The 23,434-nt window shown below is 41.1% G+C and overlaps 2 protein-coding genes across 6 annotated transcripts; one reads left to right on the forward strand and one right to left on the reverse strand.

The window, feature by feature from the left end:
• The first annotated feature begins 4,934 nt into the window (after positions 1 to 4,934).
• LECT2 (leukocyte cell derived chemotaxin 2) lies at positions 4,935 to 9,157 on the forward strand. The gene is made up of 7 exons (XM_048319894.1): positions 4,935 to 5,020; positions 5,582 to 5,714; positions 6,582 to 6,733; positions 7,246 to 7,416; positions 7,753 to 7,867; positions 8,336 to 8,487; positions 8,920 to 9,157. Exons 1-7 carry the CDS (start codon positions 4,975 to 4,977, stop codon positions 9,108 to 9,110), a joined length of 960 nt encoding a protein of 319 aa, XP_048175851.1. The 5' UTR covers positions 4,935 to 4,974; the 3' UTR covers positions 9,111 to 9,157.
• An 806-nt stretch (positions 9,158 to 9,963) lies between these two features.
• LOC125333726 (F-box/LRR-repeat protein 3-like) lies at positions 9,964 to 23,402 on the reverse strand. 5 transcript variants are annotated; one of them, XM_048319893.1, is made up of 8 exons: positions 23,274 to 23,402; positions 19,917 to 20,012; positions 18,386 to 18,526; positions 17,032 to 17,132; positions 15,452 to 15,901; positions 14,608 to 14,730; positions 13,938 to 14,109; positions 9,964 to 12,773 (listed from the first exon to the last, which is right to left on the reverse strand). In XM_048319893.1, exons 5-8 carry the CDS (start codon positions 15,824 to 15,826, stop codon positions 12,130 to 12,132), a joined length of 1,314 nt encoding a protein of 437 aa, XP_048175850.1. In that variant the 5' UTR covers positions 15,827 to 15,901; positions 17,032 to 17,132; positions 18,386 to 18,526; positions 19,917 to 20,012; positions 23,274 to 23,402; the 3' UTR covers positions 9,964 to 12,129. The 5 variants fall into 5 exon arrangements, with proteins under 5 accessions (XP_048175850.1, XP_048175846.1, XP_048175848.1 ...); XM_048319889.1 differs by lacking the exon at positions 17,032 to 17,132; XM_048319891.1 differs by lacking the exon at positions 17,032 to 17,132 and having other exon boundaries at positions 19,917 to 20,038.
• Between the last annotated feature and the right edge of the window lie 32 nt (positions 23,403 to 23,434).

The following is a 23,434-nucleotide window of genomic DNA, read 5'->3' on the forward strand; positions in this document are numbered from 1 at the left end:
TTCTGCACCAGTTCTGCAGAGATTTATTTCCTTCTATCCCAAATCTATAGTATGCCCTTCTATTTCCTCAAGCCTTAAAGGATTTTTTGAGGATTCAGCCAAAGCTTTATCCTCCCCAGGAGATAGAACATAGCTAGCAAAAAGGTATTTTGTGTTCTTTAATCCTCCCTACTGAAACCAGCCTACCTCAGGCTTAGGTATGCTTGTTAATAAGGGCAAAATAAATTTGAGATGGAGCCTTCAATCAGAATTGTGCAGTAGCACAACTTCAGCTTCGTCTTCAGTTCATACTTAGCAAAGAAGGGCAGGGTAGTCACATCTCCCACAGCCTGATACCTCCTCAACACGACAGGCCCAGCCCTGCCTTTTGCTGGTCAACGAGCGCAACCTGCTGATATCCCACCAGAACTACAACCTCAGCCACCTACACAGGGATTAGTCAATCGCTGGGGCAAGATTCCTTTTATCTCAATGATCAGAAGCTGGAATTACTAGCCAGAGCAATTTGTTTTACGTTGTGCCCACTGAATTTTCACTACAAAAGCCTGTGCTGCAAGTGGCACGAGTAAATTCTCCTACAGTCATTCTTGACATACATTTCATTTTAAAATGATTAGCACATAGAATATGATTTATTTTTCAGAGAAACAGCTTTTAGGGATATTTAACAGCCTTTTGTACACAGCTCAGCTGGGAGATGAGTGCTCAGCACTGACTTGCTCCCACATGGAACACTCTGGGCTAGCCAAGAAGGACCAAGCCAAAGACAAGATGATATAGATATATAGATATATAGATATATAGATATATAGATATATAGATATATAGAGATTAGATATAGAGATATAGCGATATAGAGATAAAGAGACAGATATAGATATAGATATAGATATAGATATAAAGATACAGATACAGATATAGATATATAGATATATAGATATAGATATAGATAAAGATACAGATATAAAGATATAGATATAGGTATAGATATAGATACAGATACAGATACAGATATAGATAGATAGATAGATAGATAGATAGATAGATATGAGAAGAGGATTTACCTTTTCCATCACCTGCCAACAAACCCAGCAAGCCTACAGTTGTGGTATTGTAAAACGACCGAGAAATAAAATGCGCAGCACTCATTTATCCAGTTCACTGGGGAAAATCCCTGCAGAGGTGGCAAAGAGGAAGGGCTTTATCAATTTTTGGACGTTGGTTGAATCCAACCGTGTAAAGGAAACAATGGAGAAATCAGCCCTCACTTGTGGGCAAGCAGAAGTGGGAGGCAGCATGGCTGACAGGAAACCACAGGGTTTGGTCTAGGGTGAATTTGCTCTGGCTCAGGGTTTGGCCCTGGCTTTGCTGATTGCTTCTGCTCAAAGGCCCCACTACCATTGCTCAGGCATATATCAGCTTTCTGGGTTTTTTTCTCCAAAAGTCTTATTCCATTCTTCTACTATGCAACTTTATTTATTAAGACATAATGTTAAAGTTATTAATAAGTTAAGGGGGACTAGTCTAACCTTTGCAAGGTTTATGGACACATGCACGACAGGTACCATCCAAAAGCCCTGGTAACTGGCAGTTTACACTCCTGAAATATGACATCATTTACACAGCAGAATCAGGGTATCTTGGAAAAGCTGAATAGCAAAGGAGGGATTTCTCCAGGACAGCATCAGGCTTAACTCCTTCTCTGCCTGTTGGGGCTCTCAACATCAGAAGGACATGGACCTGTTGGAGCAAGTCCAGAGGAGGCCATGGAGATGCTCTGAGGGCTGGAGCCCCTCTGCTCTGGAGCCAGGCTGGGAGAGCCTATGGAGTTCACCTGGAGAAGAGAAGGCTCCAGGGAGACCTGAGAGCCCCTTCCAGTGCCTAAAGGGGCTACAAAAGAACTGGAGAGAGGCTTTGGACAAGGGCCTGGAGTGACAGGACAGGGAGGTATGGCTTCAAACTGACAGAGGGCAGAGGTAGATGGGATCTTAGGAAGAAATTTCTCCCTGTGAGGGTGGCAAGGCCCTGGCACAGGTTGCCCAGAGAAGCTGGGGCTGCCCTGTCCCTGGAAGTGTTCAAGGCCAGGTTGGATGGGGCTTGGAGCAACCTGGGAAGGTGTCCCTGCCCATGGCAGGGGAGTTGGAACGAGATGGTTTTTGAGCTGCCTTCCAACCCAAACCAGTTTATTATTCTGTGATTCAGTGATACCAGCCCAAACACTCCCATTTGCCCGCTGAGCTATTGCTCAGTCCATCAGAAGACTTTGAAGGGTTTTCTTACACAACCAAGTAAGTTACTACTGACCTAAAAGGGAGAAAATGGGGACCTCACACCCTGTGCAAGAGTAAGGAATCGGCATTTCTCAATTTAACCCACCTGGCTCCTCTCCATCTCCATGGCTGCTCCCCACCACAGAGAAGGAAATGGTGCAACTGCAGCTCCCGGGACTGTGCAATGCCCGGGGGTTGTTCCATATCCTTCTGTTACTGGGTGCTAAGTGGCCAATTCATGTCTTTCACAACTGCACCTACCAACTGTTAAATTAACATCTTGGGTGCCCAACACAGAAATCCCTCCAACTTTGGTTCTGAGCTTCCTCATGCCTGAGGTGAGAGATCTGCACCTGCTAGCTCACCCAGGAAAGATGGGGAATGCACTGAGACATCCCAGATGCATCATCCTACACTTGAAAGCTGTTTTATTAAGAGTACTTTACCACAAGTGTATTAGATATATTGCAGTAACAATGGCATTTTGATGTGTTTTTGATAGACCAGAGCAAGATACAATGCTGTTAGGACCTCTTATAGAGAAGAAATAAAAATAAATGTACACAGTTATGAGCAATTTGGAGTCAGCCCCGCACACAGGAGAGATGGGAAAAAAATTGCAAAGAACAGGTTGCTTAGAGCCATTTTACAAAGCACCAGACTGCAAAGCAAGACTCAAGGAAAAGCTTCTTCAGTGTCTGTGCACCCATAACACCTTCCCTTCTTGTGCCTACCAGCTTGGCCGGCTTTACACTAAGCCTTTCCTTCACAAGACTTTGTGGAGTGGATTGAAGTGCTGCAATTCTTTCCTTGGTAAAATTTGGAGCATGTGAGTTCACAAGAGTCTATAAAAATCAGTAGCTTTTCAAGGCAGCTCTGCCCCAGGCTAAAGTTATCTAATGAGGTATTTAAAACACTCCCACTGCAAACTGAAATAAATCAGAAATAAAATCTGGTTGAGAGAGATCATTACTGCAGAAATCCCACTGGACACCCCTCAACTGGGAATGGCCAGGCATGCCCTGAAAAAAATCTTCATTTTAAAATGGTTCTGATTGTAGTAGGAAAAAAGCTTCCAGCAGCCAGTATGGAGCTAGCCAGGCTCAGAAACACTTCACTACCTCTCTGCTATGAAATCTTCATTGAAAATGCCACCCATACCACCTCCCCTGCTGACTCCTGCTGTTAAGGAGAGCTGAGGGGGTTTGCAGGGAGTTTGTGTCAAATGAAGGAGAAGAAGCAATGAAGGTTGTTTCTGGCAAGGATCACACAAACCCACACACCCCATCTTTCAGTTCAGGGATAAGCAGCATTCCGAAACCCTGAATACCCACTGAGAACCCTTACCAGCACATTGTATCATTTATCAGCCAAGACTCCATTATATTAAGCAAATTACAACCAAATGCCCCATCCAAACTGGACTGAAGGGACATAACTTTTACATAAGTATCTGTTTGCTGGTTATGAGTGTGGAAACCAGCAGTTCTTCCTGGCAGGATGGAGAAGAAAGCAGCAGGGATAAAACCAGCCAAACCACTTGTCATAACCCCAGGGAGGGATAAAATAATGTTTGGGGATTAAATTTTGGCTGTAAAGAAAACCTTGGAAACACAAGTGAAAATTTTGTCTCCAACTGCTTGTTCCATGGAGGTTTTCAGAAAACACAATGTACAGATGCTTTTGCAAACTAGAAGTGGGGCAGAGACACATCTGTTTCTTCTCTGAATAAAATCTGCAGGACTTCCAGAGGTTTCTGTAACTTGAAATATCAGATAATTTATGTGAAAGCACCATGACTCATTTAAATTTCATATTATCCAAAATGTGTCTGTAAAGAAAATCTAATGCTTTTCTGTAAGTAGTGCAGAAAAATCAAACTGAAGGATTACAAGAGACACAAAGGAGTCTGCTTTATAGTACAATAGCTGAAACCAAGAAGGCACTAAAGGCATCACTTTAAAACCTAGAATTATTGAGACCTCCAGGTCAGTTTTGCCCATGCAACTTGGGTTTGTAACTGTTGTTTCATAACTTGAAGATGTTTTAATAAGTATTGTACTGTTAAAAACAAGGGTTTCAGTGAACAGGCTTCACGGATTTAAGTGAAATAATTGACAATTTCAGGTGAACCAGAAAAAAGAGATGTTTCAATGCAAAAGCATCTGTATTTCTTAGACTAAGTGAATATTCATGAATGCCAAACACTTCCTGTGTTCTCAGTCACAAAGCCCTGGTGGGCACAAACACCCAGGGAGGAATGAGCAGCAAAGGACAATGGTGACATCTACTCTGGAGCTTCGCTCACCTTTTCTCTTCAGGCCAGTCCTCTGAACCATATTTGTAGTTCCTACCATTTTTGTCCTAAATGTGCCCTTACTTCAGGATGAGGAAGAAAAGGTGTTAAGACACAGCTCAACCAGAGTTTCCTGAAATATGAGGTTGTTAATTTTCATCTGTAACTGTGTGCTAAGAGCCCAATCAGTTTGCCCATCTTTCCCAACCAGCTCTAACAACTGTTAGAGCCTGTAGACATCCAGAGTTCCCAGTATGGCAACACCACCTGCCTGGAGCTGTAATACTTTGCTCAAGACTGATTGGCCAAGACAACAGACTTGGCCTTTCAAAAGCACATAAATACCTCAGGTGGCAGCGGTTCGATGTCTTTGACTGGATCAAAGAACACAGGTGACACGGCCCCAAAATGCCAGCTCTCAGTCTGATTGCTCTGGTCAGCTTGGTGGCCACTGGTGAGTTGACATTGCTGTGGTGCAGCTGGGTTTGACTGGGCTTAGGCAGACAATAATGAATTATTGAAATTCAGTTGAACATAAATAATGCTGGGGGGTTTTCCCTCTAGTTTTATGAAGAATGATGGTAATGTGGACAGTTATGACTATTATAAAATACAGAATTAGGTGCGCATTAAGAGACATATACTGAAGTAGTTGGAGGTTTCAGAAAGAATCATAAAATCATTAAGGTTTGAAAAGACCTCTAAGATCAAGACCAACCATCAACAAAGCACCATTAGAAAGTAAAAATAGTTTATTTCACAAACTGTTTTTAAAAATCTTTATCTATAGCTTTGCTTTCTTTTTAGTGCATATACCTTAAAGTCAGGAAAAAATGGATCAAGTCTATACAGCAGGTTGTAAAATGTCCTTTTACCTACAGTTTCTGAAATTGCAAACTCCTTTGAGCTCATGTTTTTCACTTTAAACACCCTATTGTGCACCTGAACACTTTCTGTTCCACTGGACTAAGAACATGCTTGAATTTTTCCCGCTTTTCCTCTTTTCCATGTGAAGTTTTCACCAGGCAGCTGGATGTACACCCGCCCCAACAACAGCACCAACACTGGGCACAGATCTGCAGCGGGAATCCCACCAACCAGATCCGCGGCTGCGACAGATATGGCTGCGGGAATTTCGGTGCTGACAGGTAACGCAGCGGAGCCTGGGCACCGGCGGCCACTTGGCTTTCCTAAATTGAATGTTCAGGCAGCAGAAAGAGAACAGTTAAACAGGCTGACACTCGGAATGAGAGAATACTGTTGTCTGCAGGACCTCTTACTCATTTTTGGGATATTCCTTGGCAATCTTACAGAAGCACAGTGATACCACTGCTGATAACAGATGCAGAGGTGAAGGAGCAGGACTGTTACATGAACTACAGACAGAGTAAAGGAAATGGAAATATTTCAAGGATTTTTGTCCTTTATCCTTGTTGATTATACTCCAGAAATTTAACTAACACTCAGCAACAGCTTATAGGAAGCTGAGTAGATTCATTTACACAAACTAAAAGTCTGTCAGCATCATTAAGTAGGGACCTCATAAAATAACGGGTTATATTTCTCTGAAAAAATGCTTTTTAACGTAGAATCACTCCTGCATTTTCCTGTCATCTCCTCTCCCCAGGCTCTGTAAGTGTCCATCTTCATCATGCAACTTCCAAATTTCTAAGTGACAAAATGCCAAACATAAGATTCTATTTTACATGGGCACAGATGTTTTTTGGGGTAAAAAAATGGTACTTTTCTATAATAGTTTGAAATAGCCCATGAACTTGGGAAAATAAAAAATAAGCTTAAATTTGAAATTTCATCTCACTCTAAAGTAGTTCAGAGTAATATGAACAATTTGCAACAAAAAACCCCGATGCTTCAAACCTGCTACTTCTACCCAATATCATTGAAGGTAAAAAATTTTGTTAGACAAGCTTCAGCTATCATCCTGCATTAAGTGACCAAGTGATACATAGCATTAACCCTGAGAGATGTCTCTAGTTATGTATTTCTGCCTCCAGGCATGGTGGCAAAGGAAAGCACAGCGGTGTGGACGTCATCTGTTCTGATGGAGCCACGGTGTACGCTCCTTTCAGCGGGCAGCTCTCGGGACCCATCCGTTTCTTCCATAATGGAAATGCCATCGATGATGGAGTCCAGATCAGGGGATCAGGCAAGTAATTAACAGCAGGTGTGCTGTGAGGTGTGCACAAGTAATCATTTCATTTACTTGAGCAAGGTTTCTGTGGTTCTTCAATTCAGGCACCATGTTGATTAATCTTGCACCCTCTCTAGCACGCTGAATTATTGGAAGATAGCACCAGCAGGATGTAGTCCTTTCCTATGCTTTTCTTGGACAGGAGGAAAGAAAGGAGTTGAAAAACATGTAGCAGGAAAATAACAACCCCAAATCAAAAAATAGGAAACAGTAAAAATAAAGCACCGGAAATACGTCCTCAGTTTTGCTGAGAGGATGTTTTCCCATCTCTATTTTCAGCTCCCTTTTTTTCTTTTTGCCCTGGCAAATACAGTAATTTTGATTTCACCGTTGTTGGTACCTTGACTACATTTCTGCTTTATCCTAACAGTCTCCAGTAAGAGACTGGCAGGGAATGCTTCTTGCTCACCCCAGGAGCAGATGCAGCTGATGTTTCCTGACCTCGCTTCCTCTCCCGTCTCTCCCAGGTTACTGTGTGAAGCTTGTCTGCATTCACCCCATCCGGTACCACGGCCAAATCCGCAGAGGGCAACAACTCGGGAAAATGCTGCCAATGCAAAAAGTATATCCTGGCATTATTTCTCATATCCACGTTGAGAACTGCGACCACTCTGATCCTACTCATCTGCTTACGCCTGGTAAAAAAACCCTTAACAACAAAAAAAGCAACTCAGAACAAGAGTAGATTTGCACTCTAGGACCTGTGATAGTATTTTTGAATTTTTTTATTTAAAGCATGGTTCTTCTACGAAATAACCCTAATTTAGAAAATAACCATACATCTTAGTTCTACATTCCATTTACATTTCCTAAAGGATGACAAATTTTATGGGGGGGAAATCCAACTACAAGCATGGGATGTAATTCCAGTATGTTCTTACCTAACTGTAAATCAAACATCGTAGTTGCAAACATGTAAGTGCTAAAACTATCTAGAAGTTAACTTTGATGTGCTGTGTTCCTTTATTTCAAAGCTGTTCCACCATTGCCACAACAGGAGAGAGGCTGGGCTGCAGTGTGTGCTGGGAACCCTACCAACGAGATAAGAGGCTGCGATAGGTATGGCTGTGGATACTACGGAGCTCCAAGGTAATACAATAATTGGAACACATGGGGTTTCTTCCATTAGAGTTGAATTCTGTTTAGGTCATGTAAGAATTACAGCTTTGAAGGTTTAGATTGGACATGAGGAAACTTTTAGGCTGCCCACATTGCTCAAAACACCTCTCTAGACTAAGCCATGCCTGACCTGACCTAATGTTGGGAACACTCCTGACTCAAGGGGAAAGTTGGACTTGATGTGCTTCAGACAACCAAACTTTCTGTGACTATGGATTTTTTTAAAGACCTGGAAGAAAGGTGTTTTTCTCCAACTCTTACAGGTCATCCACCCTACGTGGCATTTCATCACCTACACCTTTGCAGATCCTTCAGCCAGTTTACTGACACTATTTCTGTCCTAACAACGCATTTCCAGATCTCACCGTGTGCTGCCTGACCTCTCTCTGCAACACTGGGCCTGACCAGAGATTTCTGTAATGATGTGTTTGTTTTCAGACGCAATGGCAAAGGGAAGCACCGGGCAGTGGATGTCATCTGTGCTGACGGGGCAACTGTGTACGCTCCCTTCTCTGGCCAGCTCTCTGGGCCTGTTAAATTCTTCCACAATGGAAATGCCATTGATGATGGAGTCCAAATCAGGGGATCAGGTAAATAGCTCTCTTTCATTTAACATTTCTTTGTCTTGAGCTCATACAGGATGCATTACCTTAGCATACTACTTAGTTAGCCAAGTAGTCTAGCCATGTTTTCTTCTATCCACTTACATGCAGAACTTTTTGCTCCTGCTACAGTGCAGATAACTGAGTCCTGCAGAATGTCTTCAGGCTTTTCCCTTTCCTACAGCATGAATTGCGACCTTCTCCCTGCCTTCCATCTTCTCTCTTCTACCAAGTTAATGACTCCAACCACTACCTGATTTTTATGACCACAGCGTCTTTGCTTTTTGGTATTTCCACCATTGCTATCTCAGTGGAAAGGACAAGACAGAAATTGTTAAAATTTCTGAAATAGATTTAGTACAGAAGAATAAATGCTTCATCAGTCATCTAATGTTTTCCCTCCTCTTGTTTTTTCACCAGGATTCTGTGTAAAACTACTCTGTATCCATCCCATAAGATACAACGGTGCAATTTCCAAGGGACAAGTCCTTGGGAGAATGTTGCCAATGCAAAGAGTATTTCCTGGGATCACATCTCATATTCACATTGAGAACTGCGATCATTCGGATCCTACAAGCAATCTTGAAAGGGGTAAAGGGCAAAGAGATTGAAATGGAAATGCAGTAAATTCCAAATAAATCCATCTCAGCATCCAAAAGTTGTTTTTTCTTCCCATGCACAAGTTTATACTATCACCTATTCAATACTTTGCGCCTTACACAAGCAGTGTCTGTTGGATGGCAACAGGGACTTGGAAAACAAACAAAAAAAAGATTTGCGTTTTTATTGGAATTTCTATTTACCAGAGAATCAGGAAATTAGCAAAGACTAGCTTTTTCTAAGTCTGAAAAATCAGCTAAAAAGCAAAGCGCTCACTCCCTCCTGTGGCAGAGAAGGTGCACTCCTGTCAGCTTCTCCAAGCACCAGCTGGCCTCACTTGTTCAGATCAGGGAGCAGAACAAATGCTTCAAAAAATCAGTGCATCAAAAATCCCAACATTTATCAATGCAGGCCCATTTAACTGGAAGATTGGAGCTGGAGCAAGCTGACATTCAACAGCTGGATTTGATGACCTCAAAGGTCTCTTCCAACCATAGCAATTCCATGATTCACGGCTTCACAGAAACACTACCTTAGTGACACGGACCGAGAAAGGGACAACATCCAAAGCAGCCTTTTAAGAGTTTCCCCCTGAACTTCAACTCTGTCACCAATGTTTCTAAATACACTAACACTGTTCCATTAGCTGGAGAGACACAGAGGACTCAAGGACTTCCCAAACACCCACAAGCTTTGTCCACACTCCATTTTACGGTTTGCATGACAGAAATCCTCAGGTTTCAGGCACAAACATGAAATGAAAATTTGCCATTCTCCAGCCTCTCCCAAGGTTTGTTACACACATGGCTTCCAGCAGGAGAGAATCCTAACAGGACACAGTGCAACAGATGGATGAGCCAAGTATCAGTGCATAGATTAAAGCCCTTTATTACATTTCCATTTAAAGCAAGCCACACATCTTAAACCAAATACTGTTTGGAAATATTTCAGTTTTGTGTTTAAATTATAATCCCCTGGATTATGGAAGTGTTCAGATCACAGGCTCTACTAACCACAGTCAGATGCTTCTTAACTGTGCAACAGGCAACAAACCATTACTGACTCAGGTGTGGGCGTTACCTTAAATCCGTGAGTGTGTCCAAGCAAAGGGTGGCTTGACCCTTTAGCTGGTGTTCTGTGGAAGTGGGGAAGAAACATTTTCTCTGCTGTGAATGCACTGGTTTTGGCTGGGATAGCTCATTTGCTTCATAGGACCTAGAATCGAGCTGTGGATTTGTACTGGAAGCAGCACTGATGACACAGGGATGTTTTTCTGTAGCTGAGCATTGCCTACACAGAGTCCCCGCCGGCTCTGTTTCTTGTACTGCCCCAGCAGGGAGGAGGCTGAGGGTGCACAATCTGGGAGGTGACACGGACAGGACAGCTGAGTCCAGCTGACCCACAGGACATTCCATAGTGTGTGGTATCACGCTCAGCATATAAAGCTGGGCGAAGAAGGAGCAACGGGGATGTTTATGTGTGATGGAGCCCTGCTTTCCTGGAGATGGCTGATGGAAGTGGTGAATGAATTCCCTTTTTTGGGGTTGCCTGCATGTGTGGCTCTTGCTTTACTATTAAGCTCTTTATCTCGAGCCATGACTTTTTTCACTTTTACCCTCTGATTCTGTCTCCCATCTCTCTGGCTGTGAGGGGCTCACCTGCCAGCCAGGGTTAAACCACGACAGTGACAAACACCACCAGCAAATTCTTGTAGACTTCTCATTATCAAGAGAAAGATAGAACAAGTGTGGCACCAAAATCATTACAGTAAAATTTATATACAATGCATTTGAGTTTACAGTGTGCAAAATGTCAACACAAAAATACATACTCTAATTTACATCAACTCACCATGCCCTTCCCCTTTTAAGAAAATAAATATAATACAATCTTTCTCAAAAAACAGGTAATAGCAACAAGTATTAAACAGTCCTGAATTAAATATTTCAGGATTACCTCCAGCAAGCCTTTCTCTAGAAATCAGTGCTTACACAAAGCTCTGTAAGATACAGATAAGATTACTACAGTCCATTTTGGCCTCTAAGCAACAAATGTAAGTGCTCTAAATCCTTGATTCCAAATAGAAATGGATCAAAGACAACTGTATTCATTTGATCTTTCCTTCTCTTCTTACTAGCCACATGTATGAAATCCTTCTTATTTCTTAGTAATGAAAGCATGGAACAGCATTTAGACATCAGTCTTTGATAACGAAGACTTGGATTTGGGTTAAATCCAAAGCTATTCCTTATTGTCCTGACAGTTTCCAAAGTGCTTTATTACTCACTCAAGCAATCAATCTAGAACCAAACTTTTAAGAATCAGCAAGTTTAACAAAATCTCTTTCCCATCCTTTTAATGCATAAAACAAAAACAACATACTGTACAATGCATTCTGTAGTTTCTGTAATCTGACAAAATTAAAGTGCAATTTAAAACTGTAAAGTTTTTTGTAAGCATAAGCTTATTAACGTTTTATTATACTGCCATGAATTTAAGATAGATTGTATCTGACTAGCCCAGGCTAGCATATTTTAATATACAAGCTTTTAAATTTAAAACATGAATAATTAAAAAAAATAGCTATATAAAATATCAAGACAAATAATAGTGTACTCAAAGTTCTATCCAGCTTTCCACAGAGAGATTTCCTAAAGGAAAATTGTTTCTCTATTCCACTTCTGACTAGATCAGAAAGACTAAACAAAGACATAAAAAACCCCAAAGAAGCCCACTTTAAAGTAAATGGAACCTTTAAACTGAAGTTCAGAGAAGCCCAAATTCACTGAAGTTTGAAGCACCTGTAAACCACAGACATAACTTTCAGAACTGCTAAGTACAATTATATCTATTTTCTATTTCAATATACAATTAATATTGTAGAGTGTTTTGCTACTAGTCTGCTAGAGGCTTTTTCAAGGAAGAAAAACTCAAATCTGGAAGAAACTTTTCACATTTAATTCTTAAATTTTTTATTTGCATAGAAAGCGACAGCCCGATTCTACCATTTTATCCACAAACACAGGGAATTTACCATGTTGGCATCATATCAGGAAACCACATTCTTCCAAGGTGTTTGGAGACTTCCAGATGAAGCCGATCTAAGCTGTAATCACTATCTGGAATCAGCACCTCCTCCATTATGGAAAGCTGAGTAAGCCTGCCCCCACACATCTTTACAAATTCAATAAAACCTCTGCAGGTGACTTCACATTCCCCCAGTCCCATGGCCGTTAAGTTCTTACAGCGCTCAGCAATCTGGATGAGTTCATCATCCAAAGGTTGAAGTCCATTGGCGCACACAACCAGCTCGATCAGCCGGGGGCAGTTCATGCCAATGCGACCCAACATTGCCTTGCTCACTGCACGACCGAAGTACAGGTGTGTAACAGGTGTTTCCTCTCTGAAGAAAGCATCAAATTCATCTTCGTACAAGAAGAAATACATCACAATGTTGACTTTAGGGGAGTGTCTAACAAGAGCATCCCAGCTTTGCTTTTTAATGGTGTGAAATTGAACTTGTCCGGGATTTTCACTCACGACATCGATGCGAAGGTGCTCGAGATCAACATGTTTTTCACTTGAAAGAGCCAGCAGCAGTTCATCACTTAATATGTAGTAGTTCAAAGCCAGCTCCTTAAGTCCATGACACTGATCAGCCACACAAAGAATGCCTGAGGAACAAAAAAATTTACTCTGTATAATGAAAGTGAATATAAACACAGTTGTTCGCTGTAAAGTTCAAGCAAGTACTGATTCTACTGGCTTGAGTTTTCACGCTTATATCCAAACCCCATGAAATACCTAAGTTCTAGGTATCCACAACCTTTTACAGGGTTTTGGCCATTAACATTTAACAGCAGAAGACACAAGCCACATTCATCTTGGATCTGCATATTCTCCTCTTTTTTGCTCCCTATGCAGAATTTCCTCAACTTTGAGGAAGCAACTGGAATCAGGTCAGATTCAGCTCAGGTTACCACCATTCCCTTCCCTAATATTCATTCCTTCAGCTTTCAACTAAACTATTTAAATCACCATCAGACACCCAGTTTAACAGTTAGAACCTTCTGTGAATTAAGACCTAAATAACGTTAACTCCTCCTAATGTGCTGGGATATGAAGTACACAGATTAAGTCACCTTTTGTGGACTCCAGAAAAGAATACAGAAACAGATCAGACGCAGCCTCCCTTTCCCTAGCATTAAGGTTTCAGGAGAAAGGCAAGTGAGAAGCTCTCTGAACTTTCAGCAAGGCTATATTTTGAAGGGAGTGAGTCCCTCATCAACCACTGAGGAAGCTACCAGTCCCAGATCTGGACACAAGAGGGCACTTTGGAAATATTCACAGTCTTACACTTTGAAGGTCTTTGAAATTTGTACACACTCACAGCACCTTGCAAAACAATTACTGACCAACTGTTTTAATCTCCTTTATCCCACCAAGCAGTAGCTGATTCATGGATCAGGGATTTTGTGGTGTTCCCACAGAACACTAGTTAGTTAAGTTCACAAATCTGCACACATTAAGGAGCACCCATTTGGTTACCCTTACACGGTAAAGCAATGAATATCACGTCCATTGAGCATGTGTGAAAGGCTTACACTAGTTTTGGAGGCTTTTCCTCCTCAAGGCCTATCATCAGACGTAGCAAAGCAGCTGGAAAGAATGAAAAAAAAATTCCCAGGATTCCAGAAGATGCAGTCAAGTGAGTAGCACCCCCACCTTCATCAACCCAACTCATCCACATTCTCCTTCACCTTCCAACTGTCCAAACTCAAGACTAAGTCAATTATGGTGCTTTACAGCTCCATTTTTCACTTATATTCACTACTCACCAGCAGGTGAAACATGAGGACAGCTGCTCATTTTTAGCAGTTTTAGAGTATCACTGTTGTTAGCAACAAGAACCTTCAAGGAAGGATCATCAAGTGGTGTGTCATCTATCTTGATTGATGATAATGACTTGGAGTTTACAAAAACTACTGTCAGTGCTGATGCAAAATTAGCCTATTTGGAGAAATTGAAAGAGGGGAAAAAAAACCTTGTGAAAAGATGGGCAAAAACTTCAATGCTTTAACCTCATGTTCTACACATGCAGAAAGTTCAAAAATAAGCACTTCCCACACATCCCCTTTCTTGTGTAACAAAGGAAGGCTTATTTGAACATGAACATAGCGGATCTTTGTTTAAAAACATGCTGTTACATGTGACAAAATTAACCTTACACTCATTATTTAACTCATCTACTCTGATTTATCATTTTGCTGTAATACAGTGACAACTACAAGGATAACTGGACACAGTGATGAGGCTGAAGTATCTAGAATTTTTCTGCAGAAAAAAAGAAATGGTCTTTATTTTCCAGAAGGTAACTCTTCTGTTACTACACAGTAACTAGAGACTGTTCCATAAAAATTACCATCGACTGAAAAACAGAACATTAAGAAAGCTAAAATGGTTTAAGAGTGAGTTAAAATATGCTAGTTACAGTTTGCAGAACCTTACCTTAGAGACATTCATGAAGCTTGGCTTTGCTGTAGAGATCAAACCTAGGGTCTTGATAGAACAGTTCACCAACTGAGAAAGGATGTCACAGGCTGCTTCTGCTGACTCAGTACTACTATCAACCTAAAAAAGCAATATAAAAATAGTGAAGTCATTCTTCAGTATTATTTAGAAAACAGCACCATGGATACCTGAGACTGCAGGTTCCACGTCTACTTAAGCTGTACTGCTCCAGACTGCAATTATCAGTGGCACCAAGTGCAACACTGACTGGAAATTTCAAGACCAGAAAGAGTTCAGGGAAGTTACTATTAGAAAATTTGCCTGAGTGCGACTGCTGGGTATTTCTAGTATGAACACATACCTCAAATCTAAGTCTTGTCTTCAAATAACTTCATCTTATTGCAATACTGTAACATTACTGGTGCTATGAGAGACAGCGATACATATGCATTTTTTTAAAAATGCCAATTTTTAGAGCCCAAAATAGACTTGACAAAGTCTTTGCTCCAGCAAACTAATCCATTTTATCTGCATGGCCAACGCCTTTGTATCTTAAATAATGAACTGATTGGCAAGTCATAAGCCTGAAGAGTAACTTTCTCTTATTTTGTCTCACCTTTCTCCTGGTTTTGCATGGCATTCACTTTTTCTTTACTCTGCAGAAGTTAGAGTGTAGAAAACTGGATGAAACTGCCTGCACATGTGGAAATAAATTGTTGCAGTAGTTGCATTTTTAAACATCAGACTTGCCAGGTACAAGCTTCAAGGTAGCTGACACAGAGCAGCTGCATCCCTCGTGCCCAGTGACGTGACACCGAGCCAGCACTCATCCGTGGCTTACCTTGAAGCTGACGTACTGCAGATGGTCAGCGTGCCTCTTGATAATCTGCTGAATGAGATCTGGATGTGTAGACTTTAAGTAAGAAGTGGCTGGCTGGCTAAGTTCAAATTCAAATCTCCTCCAGAGATCTGGGATGTGAAAAACTTCATTCCACCTTCGACAAACAGAAGATGCCCTGGCTCGATCCACTAAAGTCAGGAACTGAAAAACACGCAGAATCACGTGGTGTGGAAGGCTGCCCCAGTCCATCGAGGTGCACGGGTCAGATTCCCCAAACCCTGAGCCATGTAAACTAGTTTTCTGTTTTTTGCTTGTCTGTGATGTTCCAGGAGCTTCAGTTCCAGCCACAACCTTCTGCCCAGCTCTCTTCATCATGAGAGTTTCAGAATGTAACAATCCGACGTATTCAAACTGCACAGGGTCCTCAAAGGTCTCACGTACAATAGGTCTCTAGAAAAATACAGAATATTAGGGAAGGAAGGGAGACAGGGCAGTGGAAACACAGTGAGAGATAGCAAGTTAACAAAATTTAAATATAGCAATGTTACTTTGAAAAGAAGCATATCCATATGTCAATACCCAGTGCACAGATTGTTGGCAAGGACCTTCTCCCTCAGTACCTTGGGTACAACTTGGATTGAATCTGGATAACTTGGACTTGTTAATTTACCAAGTGTAGTTCCATGCATTAGTATTTCTCAGTACATAAAGCATTTTGTAGGGAACAAGAAGTATTTAACAGCAATTTAATTCAGAATGAGAAAGTGGATTCAGTTTAAATTTAAACTCCGTTGACAAACTATGGAACCCACTCATGATCTCTAAAAAAAGTTTATCAACTACAGAACTTAATTCATAAACTCCCTTTTTAAACACATCTGGAAGAGATGTGCTCAGAAGAGCCAGACTGAAAAGTTTTGCCCACTCTCCCCCGCTTTTTTTTTTTTCCAAATCATGCCAAGCAGAGGAAGAACGTTTGTACAACAATAAAAAAACTTCAGAGGCCAGTTATCAAAGCAGGGCAAAGTAAGTGAAGTTCACATGCTGTTTTTCAGCTGGAAAAGGACAGTGACCTTGGAAATCAGCAAACTGCAGAGATCTACTTCAGCAATGGACATTTGCCACATGAGCCAGAGCTCAGAGAAGAGCAGCAGAAAAAAAGCTCTGCTTTCACAGGCTGAAACAGTGCAATCTAACCAAGTCCGTTCTAGACTGAATTCTGTTGTTCAGTCAATTTTCAACAACTGCTTTTGCCAATTTATTTTAGTACAGTTGAGGCCCCTTCTCAAATGCCCCACTAATCAGATGTTCATCCAGACCTTCTCTCTTCCCAACCTGTGTGAAGTTTGTATTTTCAAAGCAACCATGTATTTTTCAAGAACGAACAGAGCAAATTATCTATTTTTACTGAACAAACTTCCATGGCAACCCACACAGCTTGCTTTTTCTGGACTGAAAATTTTCCATAGTATCTTCATTATGGGGGCAGGGGGAAAGAAAGAAAAAAAAACAAAAAAACCACAAATCCCTGTATTGCAAAAACAGCTGCCAAAATACACACTACCCTATCAAAAGTTTACCTGGGATTTTCCCCAACTTGTAAGACCTCATCTGTTTGGCTCATTAGGTGTCTGACAAACTTCATTTTTATGAAAGTAAGGCATGTGCATTCTTTGAGAAGCTGGAAAGCACAATGCAGCCAATTTATTAAGAGCTCTTCATATGACCAGTTTCACTACTGCTTGACTTCCTGACAAATTACCTCGATTACCAAGGAACTTATTTTAGAAGTTGTTACAAATATTCACCCAGTCTATTTAAATTTCCATTAATGATTGGAATCAGCAATGTATGCAGAAGGATAAGCCAGAAACACTTTAAATTATATTAAATCATAGTTCTTCTTCGCTGAATAGACACATGATTTCCATTTAATAGTGTTACAAATGTAATGAAAATGCAGTCTCAGCATGGAGAAACATTTTGCTACTAGACCATCAAGTTATCATCCACACAATCATGTTTTATGACTTTAGACTGCTTTAAGTCACACAACAAATGGGCATTCCAAACTAGTAAATGTGGATGTAGTAATTAACCATTACAAAACTCTCTCCTACAGTTGCTCATAGCCTTGCTAAATTTAGCAAAGGCTAAATACCTTTTGAGTTAAACATCCTTGTTGTCTGTTCTTCCTCCTCCCTACTTGAGAGGAATTACAAACTTGGCTGTTTCCCAAAACTAAAGCTCAGAACAATAAAAAATAAAATTAAATAAATGCTGTTGTTTGAGAAGCTTCTCCCTGCTGTTGCTATTCCCATGCAGATCTGCAACATCTTGGTTAAAGATAGGTTTCTGATAAAACCAGAAATTTTTCCTATCTTACTTGAAACTTACTTGAACTTCATGGTTGCTGATTTGGCTCTCACAAAGAAGTTCTGGCATGTGAGAACAACCAGAAAAGGTATTCCCCTAAACCACAGGTCAGGCTACAGACCAGATGCAGCACATCCACCCCAAATATAGGAAGAGATGCAAGGTATTGTTGGCATACAGTTATCTATGCTCTGCCTGCTAGAACATGGCCAGAACTTGTTCTTGTTGCTACAGCCTTTAAAAACTGCTATCTCCAGAATTTCTATGTTTAGTACTCTATACTCCAGTCCTTTAAATCTAGCAAAATGAATTCCTATTATTCACTGTGGGATGCAAAGCCAGAAAAAGGTTCCATTGGTTATGCATCATAACATTTTTACCAAACATGAAGGCCCAACATTTACTGCAAAAATAAGAATCCTTATTTCATTCTGAATACTTTATAAACAGTATGTATTTTAAAGCACAACTGAAGTTAGCTAAATTACAGTCCCATGTGATATAATCCAGGTAGTATTCAAATGAGAGGCTTACACACACACATACATACACTCCTACCTCCAAAGAATGTGGAGGTTCCTGTCAAGTTACCAGCACCTTTCTGGTATCTGAACATCCATCCCACTGTTGAATCATCCTGTGTGTGTGCATGGATTCCTTAACCAGAAGGCAGGGACGGGTCCCAGAAGATGAACCGACCTGTGAAGCCACCAACCAAACAAAAACTGTTCTGCAGTGTCTGGGAAACCTATACGAAGGACTAACATACATTCTAGAACAAAGATTGAGATGAATACTACCCACTGCTCTGCAGGGCAGATGTGGAAGCAGAGCAACAGAATGTAACAAGCAAATTAATTTTACCAAACATTATCTGAAAAATATCATTCCATTAAGGCGAAGTTATAATTGTGGGCAAAAAATTAGCTTTCACATTATCTACAATTTTAGTTAGATGAGCACTCTTATGCAACACAGATACACTTCTGAGTTCTTGAGTATTACCCAAAGAAAACTACAAACCTAGGTAAGAAATGGGGCTTTTTTCAGCTTACCCTATACCAAAACATGAGTGAAAAGTTACACTTAAACACAGGACCTCTAATATTTGACATTTAAAGACTCTTGGCTTTAAACTTTACTCACTTTTACTCCACAAAAGTATGCTTACTGCACGTTGACAGTAAACAAACAATTTTGGCTAATTAAACTGTATCTGGAAAAAAGATACCAATAATGTACAAATATACCCCCACATACTAATGAAAAAACTACCCTGTAGCTTAGTTTGACAGAGTATCTTGGTGCACTATGAGAAAATAGACCTCCAAATCCAGTTACCCATTTTACATTATCTGAAGATGCTTTAATGGAAAGCTACAAGCACAGCAACACCCACCTCACTAAATCATGACAGATTTTAAAAGTAGGTTTAAAAGCAGATGTTTACCAGGTGTTGTGTTCAACCAGTAATAACATCTTTAGAAACCTTCCAATGCTGAACTTCTCCGTTTTTCTTTAGAAATGGGAGAAGGCTTTAGATTCTGCCATGTCATATCATCATCTTTTGAAAAACTACCAAGTTAATATCAGCTTTACAGATGCCAAGTTTAACAAAGGTATAGTACACATTATTTATGAATACATGAGAAGTAGCCCCCATCTTCTATACAAAATCAAACTCAAGTACTGCAATCTGTGCAAGTAATGCTGCTGCTCAGCTCACACACCAGAAAATTTAGAGCTGAGTAGTCATGCTTGTCTATAAAGAGAAAGCTGATATTCATTAGTAACTGTTTGTGGGTGGCACCTGAAGAAATCTGTCATTTATGGTGGCCTTCTATTGCACAGTCTACAAGTATCACATGTTCTCTCTCCTGTGAAGTGCGCAGAGTCTGTACAGCACATAGAATTCATTTTCTCAAGCACTGTCAGTGTCCAACAAATGAAAGGTTTATAATGCCACATATAAACAGCATACTTAAATAACATTATAACTGAGAGCACAAACCACTGAGATGCAATTTAAAGATTCCAGAGAGAAGTGTATTAAGTTTATAAACCACATATTTTGAAGCAACTTTCTTACCTAAAGAATGCTTCCAAGTTACAATAGGCAATAAATGAATGAACTGAGGCAGCTGCAGCCATGGGCCACTCACATGCATCTGTCTGCTTTCCCCTCCTGTCCAGATAAAATGCCATAAAGACCTGTGTTAGTTTAGAAAAAAAATCTTCATATTACATCCAATGCAAAAATGATAGGGAAATATGTTGACAACAATTTATAAATTTTCTTGCTTTAGTGGAGGCGCTCAAGGGGATCATCTCAACACAAGGTAGCTTATTCCACAATGCAAATACTGTTACTGAGAGAAAAGTGAGGTCAGATCAAGTATAAAAGTAATGGGAAACAAATGTTGCAACTGCATCTACATTTATTGGTCAACAGTACAACGTAAACAGTGAGTTATTCAGTATTTGCATTATCATTACCACTACTAGGCAGTCTTGGTAAACAACACTGTAGCTACTAATGTAATCTAAGAGTCATGAAAAACAGAGAAAAAAACCCACCCAAATGTTTTCTCTTGCCTTTTTCCCTTTTGTGGCAAGGCTGTCGAATGGCCTGGGGAGCCGTGTGACAGATGATGAACACAGAGGCTCAGCTTCCTACCACAAACGTGCACAGCCCTCGCCAGCACCTGCCCAGGCCTGCCTGAAGTCACACGGCAGGAGCTGCTCCCCACAACAACAGAGCACCCAGCCCCAGCCACCTCCCTGTTTACAAGCTCCCACAGCCCGGGTGACAGCCTGTGCCACCTGGGAAGGTGGATCACAAGGCACTGCATCCAGGGGTTCAGATTAAAAGTCACCTGCCTCCCCCTACACTATTTTCTTTTAATACTACATTACAAGTAAGTTTGTGTTTCAGAGTGTACCCTTACATGTAATCATTCAAAGCTTTACCACCAGGAATATCACAAAGTTTTCTTTTATACAAACACACCAAAAATCTGAAATCTTTGTTGTGATAAGCTTTACAATGCTTTTACATAACCCTCACCATGGGGTTAGGGGAAGAGTACTCTTCCACCTGTTCTCAACTCAGAATTTCAGTATTCTTCCCAACACCTCTCATGTGGCCACAGGCAAAAGTAATTACTAACAGTAAACTAATACCCAAAAAATTAAGAAAAGGACAGGATCCTTTTATAGTAAAAATTGTATCAAATACAGGTAGTCAATAAAGACTACCTACAGTGCTCAGCAGGCTTCTGAATTTCACAGAGATGGGACTGGTTACCTGTAACAGCTAAATAACCAAGAGTACCCCTGAGGAAGAGAGCTTCTCTTGAACAGACCGGTCCCAAACACCTCTGTAGAGAAGGAAGTTCATACTTTTACACTGCAGACAAGAACTAGCAGAATTTTAGATAATGCATTAAAAAAAAAAAAGTTACTGCAAGTGACTGTTAACAATAAAAATATAATCAGGTTTACATCTAATAAACATCTGAGTGTCCAAAACCACAAGAACAATCCAAAGCAACATAAATCATGTTAGCTTATATAAGCAGAAATGTATATAATAAAATATTATAGTTATCAAAGATGCAATCAAATACAAGCTTGTTATGCAAACAACAGTAAATTGTTATCTAAGGTAGTTACCCAAATGATTATCAAAGATAAACAGCAGCCACACAGTCATTGAAATGAAACACTTTGATAACTACTGAGGTTCATCAAATCTATTCATATCCTCATTTGTATAAAGCAAAGTATCAAAAATTGGTGCACCCCCCCATACAGCTCTACCGGTGATCGAGTATTTTGACAGCTGCACGTTATCCTGCTCAAACTGCCTCAAATCCACTAAAACCATCAGGATTCAGAAAAAAACAAGTTAAATAACTGTTTCTGCAACTTACCCAGACAAAAGAGCTGTGAGTTTCTGCTAAAATTAAGACATTAAAACCTCTCCCATGGCATGGGGGCTTGGTGGGGAATTTGAAAAGTGGTCAGCAGTGACTCCGTTAAGCAAGCAGCTGTTCACTACTTCCAAGGCTACAATGTCAGTTCAAAAAAAGGTTTTATTTCTATAACCAAACATATCACAGATTCAAGCCACAAAGAAGTAACTGCTTCCTCTGATTTCTAGATTTCCCTTCCAGTTCTCAACACCAGGACCCAACAAGAATTAATAAAACACCATAAAATCAGGCTTCTAGGAGAAACAGCAGTAACCAAACACAAATGCAGCAGAGACTGAGTTCCTGAGAAATAAAAAACCTTCCAAATAACCAAGCTTGGAAATATTCTCGGATAAAGCAGGCATCTTGATAATTAAGCTTTAAATTTCTAACACTTGGAAATTAATGTTTACGGACCTGCCTTACACGGCTGAAATACCAGTCCCATTAACCACAGTGTCTAAAGAAATCGCAGTTCAGTGACAGCACCGAGGCCACCCCCTCACCACGTTAAGGAACTCGGAATTCAGAGTCTGTCTGGGGAACAGGAGCAGCACAAGGCACGCAGCCCTGGAAAACTGCTGCCACCACAAATTCAACCACTGAGTATGGTGCAAAACACAGGTAAAAATCCACATTTTAAGCTTAAATCTCAGAAGATCTAGTCCTTCAGGATGATGAGCTCAGAGATTAAACTTTTTCTTCATCTAGGGCACATCAGACTTTTAATGGGTAGAATTTTTGCTTCTGAAGAGGATTATTTATTTTTTATAATCAGTCCTCATTTTTCTCAAAACTGAGCCTCTGACTCAAGGGATTTACCACATTTTTCGTACGTTTCTAACAAATCCTCAAAGTTCTAAAAATAACCACATTCAGCTGAACATCGTAATGCTTGCATTAATTTTTACTAAAGAAATACAAACGCATGGCCACCTTTAGTAGTATTTCGGTGGTGAAATTAAGATATTTGACTTCTACTGATGCATTACTTTTAAAAGGAAGCCACTTCCCTGTGCACAACGCCCAAGACCCCTCGTTTTACTCAGTGACAAACCTGAAGCTGCACAGCTCTTTAGAAAAGCTCTTTTGAGCGTTTATCTACACACCTATGGGAGAAATAAATAATAATTGTTACTTCTACAGGTTTTCTTGAAACCTTCCTACCCGACTTTAACAAGCCATTTAAGCTCTTTACATGGGAAAACCAGCTCCCAGGCACCGCGCTCCTGCAGCTCGGTGAGAGCTCCCGGGATGGCACAAACCCGCCGTACCGCACACCGAGCCCCTCACGAGGTTTGGCCCTCAGGGAGATTTAAAGTCTCCAGGCGCGGAGGGCGCGCATCTATATCTATCTGTCTGTCTGTCTGTCTATCCGTCTGTCTGTCTCCTCAACCCGGCCCGCCCCCGCGGCCTGTCCCCCCCGGCCGCCGCGCAAGGGCCGGTCCCCGCGGCCGCCCCGCGCTCACCGCCGCCGGTGCGCGGCTCCCTCGAGGGTGAGGCCGGGCCGAGGTGCCGAGCAGGGGCCGAGCAGGGGCAGAGCAGGGCCAGCACCGCGCTCAGCCCGCAGCGCCCGGGACACGCCGAGGGCGGAGCCGCGGCCCCGCTGCCCCAGCGCAGGCGCCGGGCG

The sequence above is a fragment of the Corvus hawaiiensis genome, chromosome 15 (genome assembly GCF_020740725.1).
Source record: "Corvus hawaiiensis isolate bCorHaw1 chromosome 15, bCorHaw1.pri.cur, whole genome shotgun sequence".
NCBI lineage: Eukaryota > Metazoa > Chordata > Aves > Passeriformes > Corvidae > Corvus > Corvus hawaiiensis.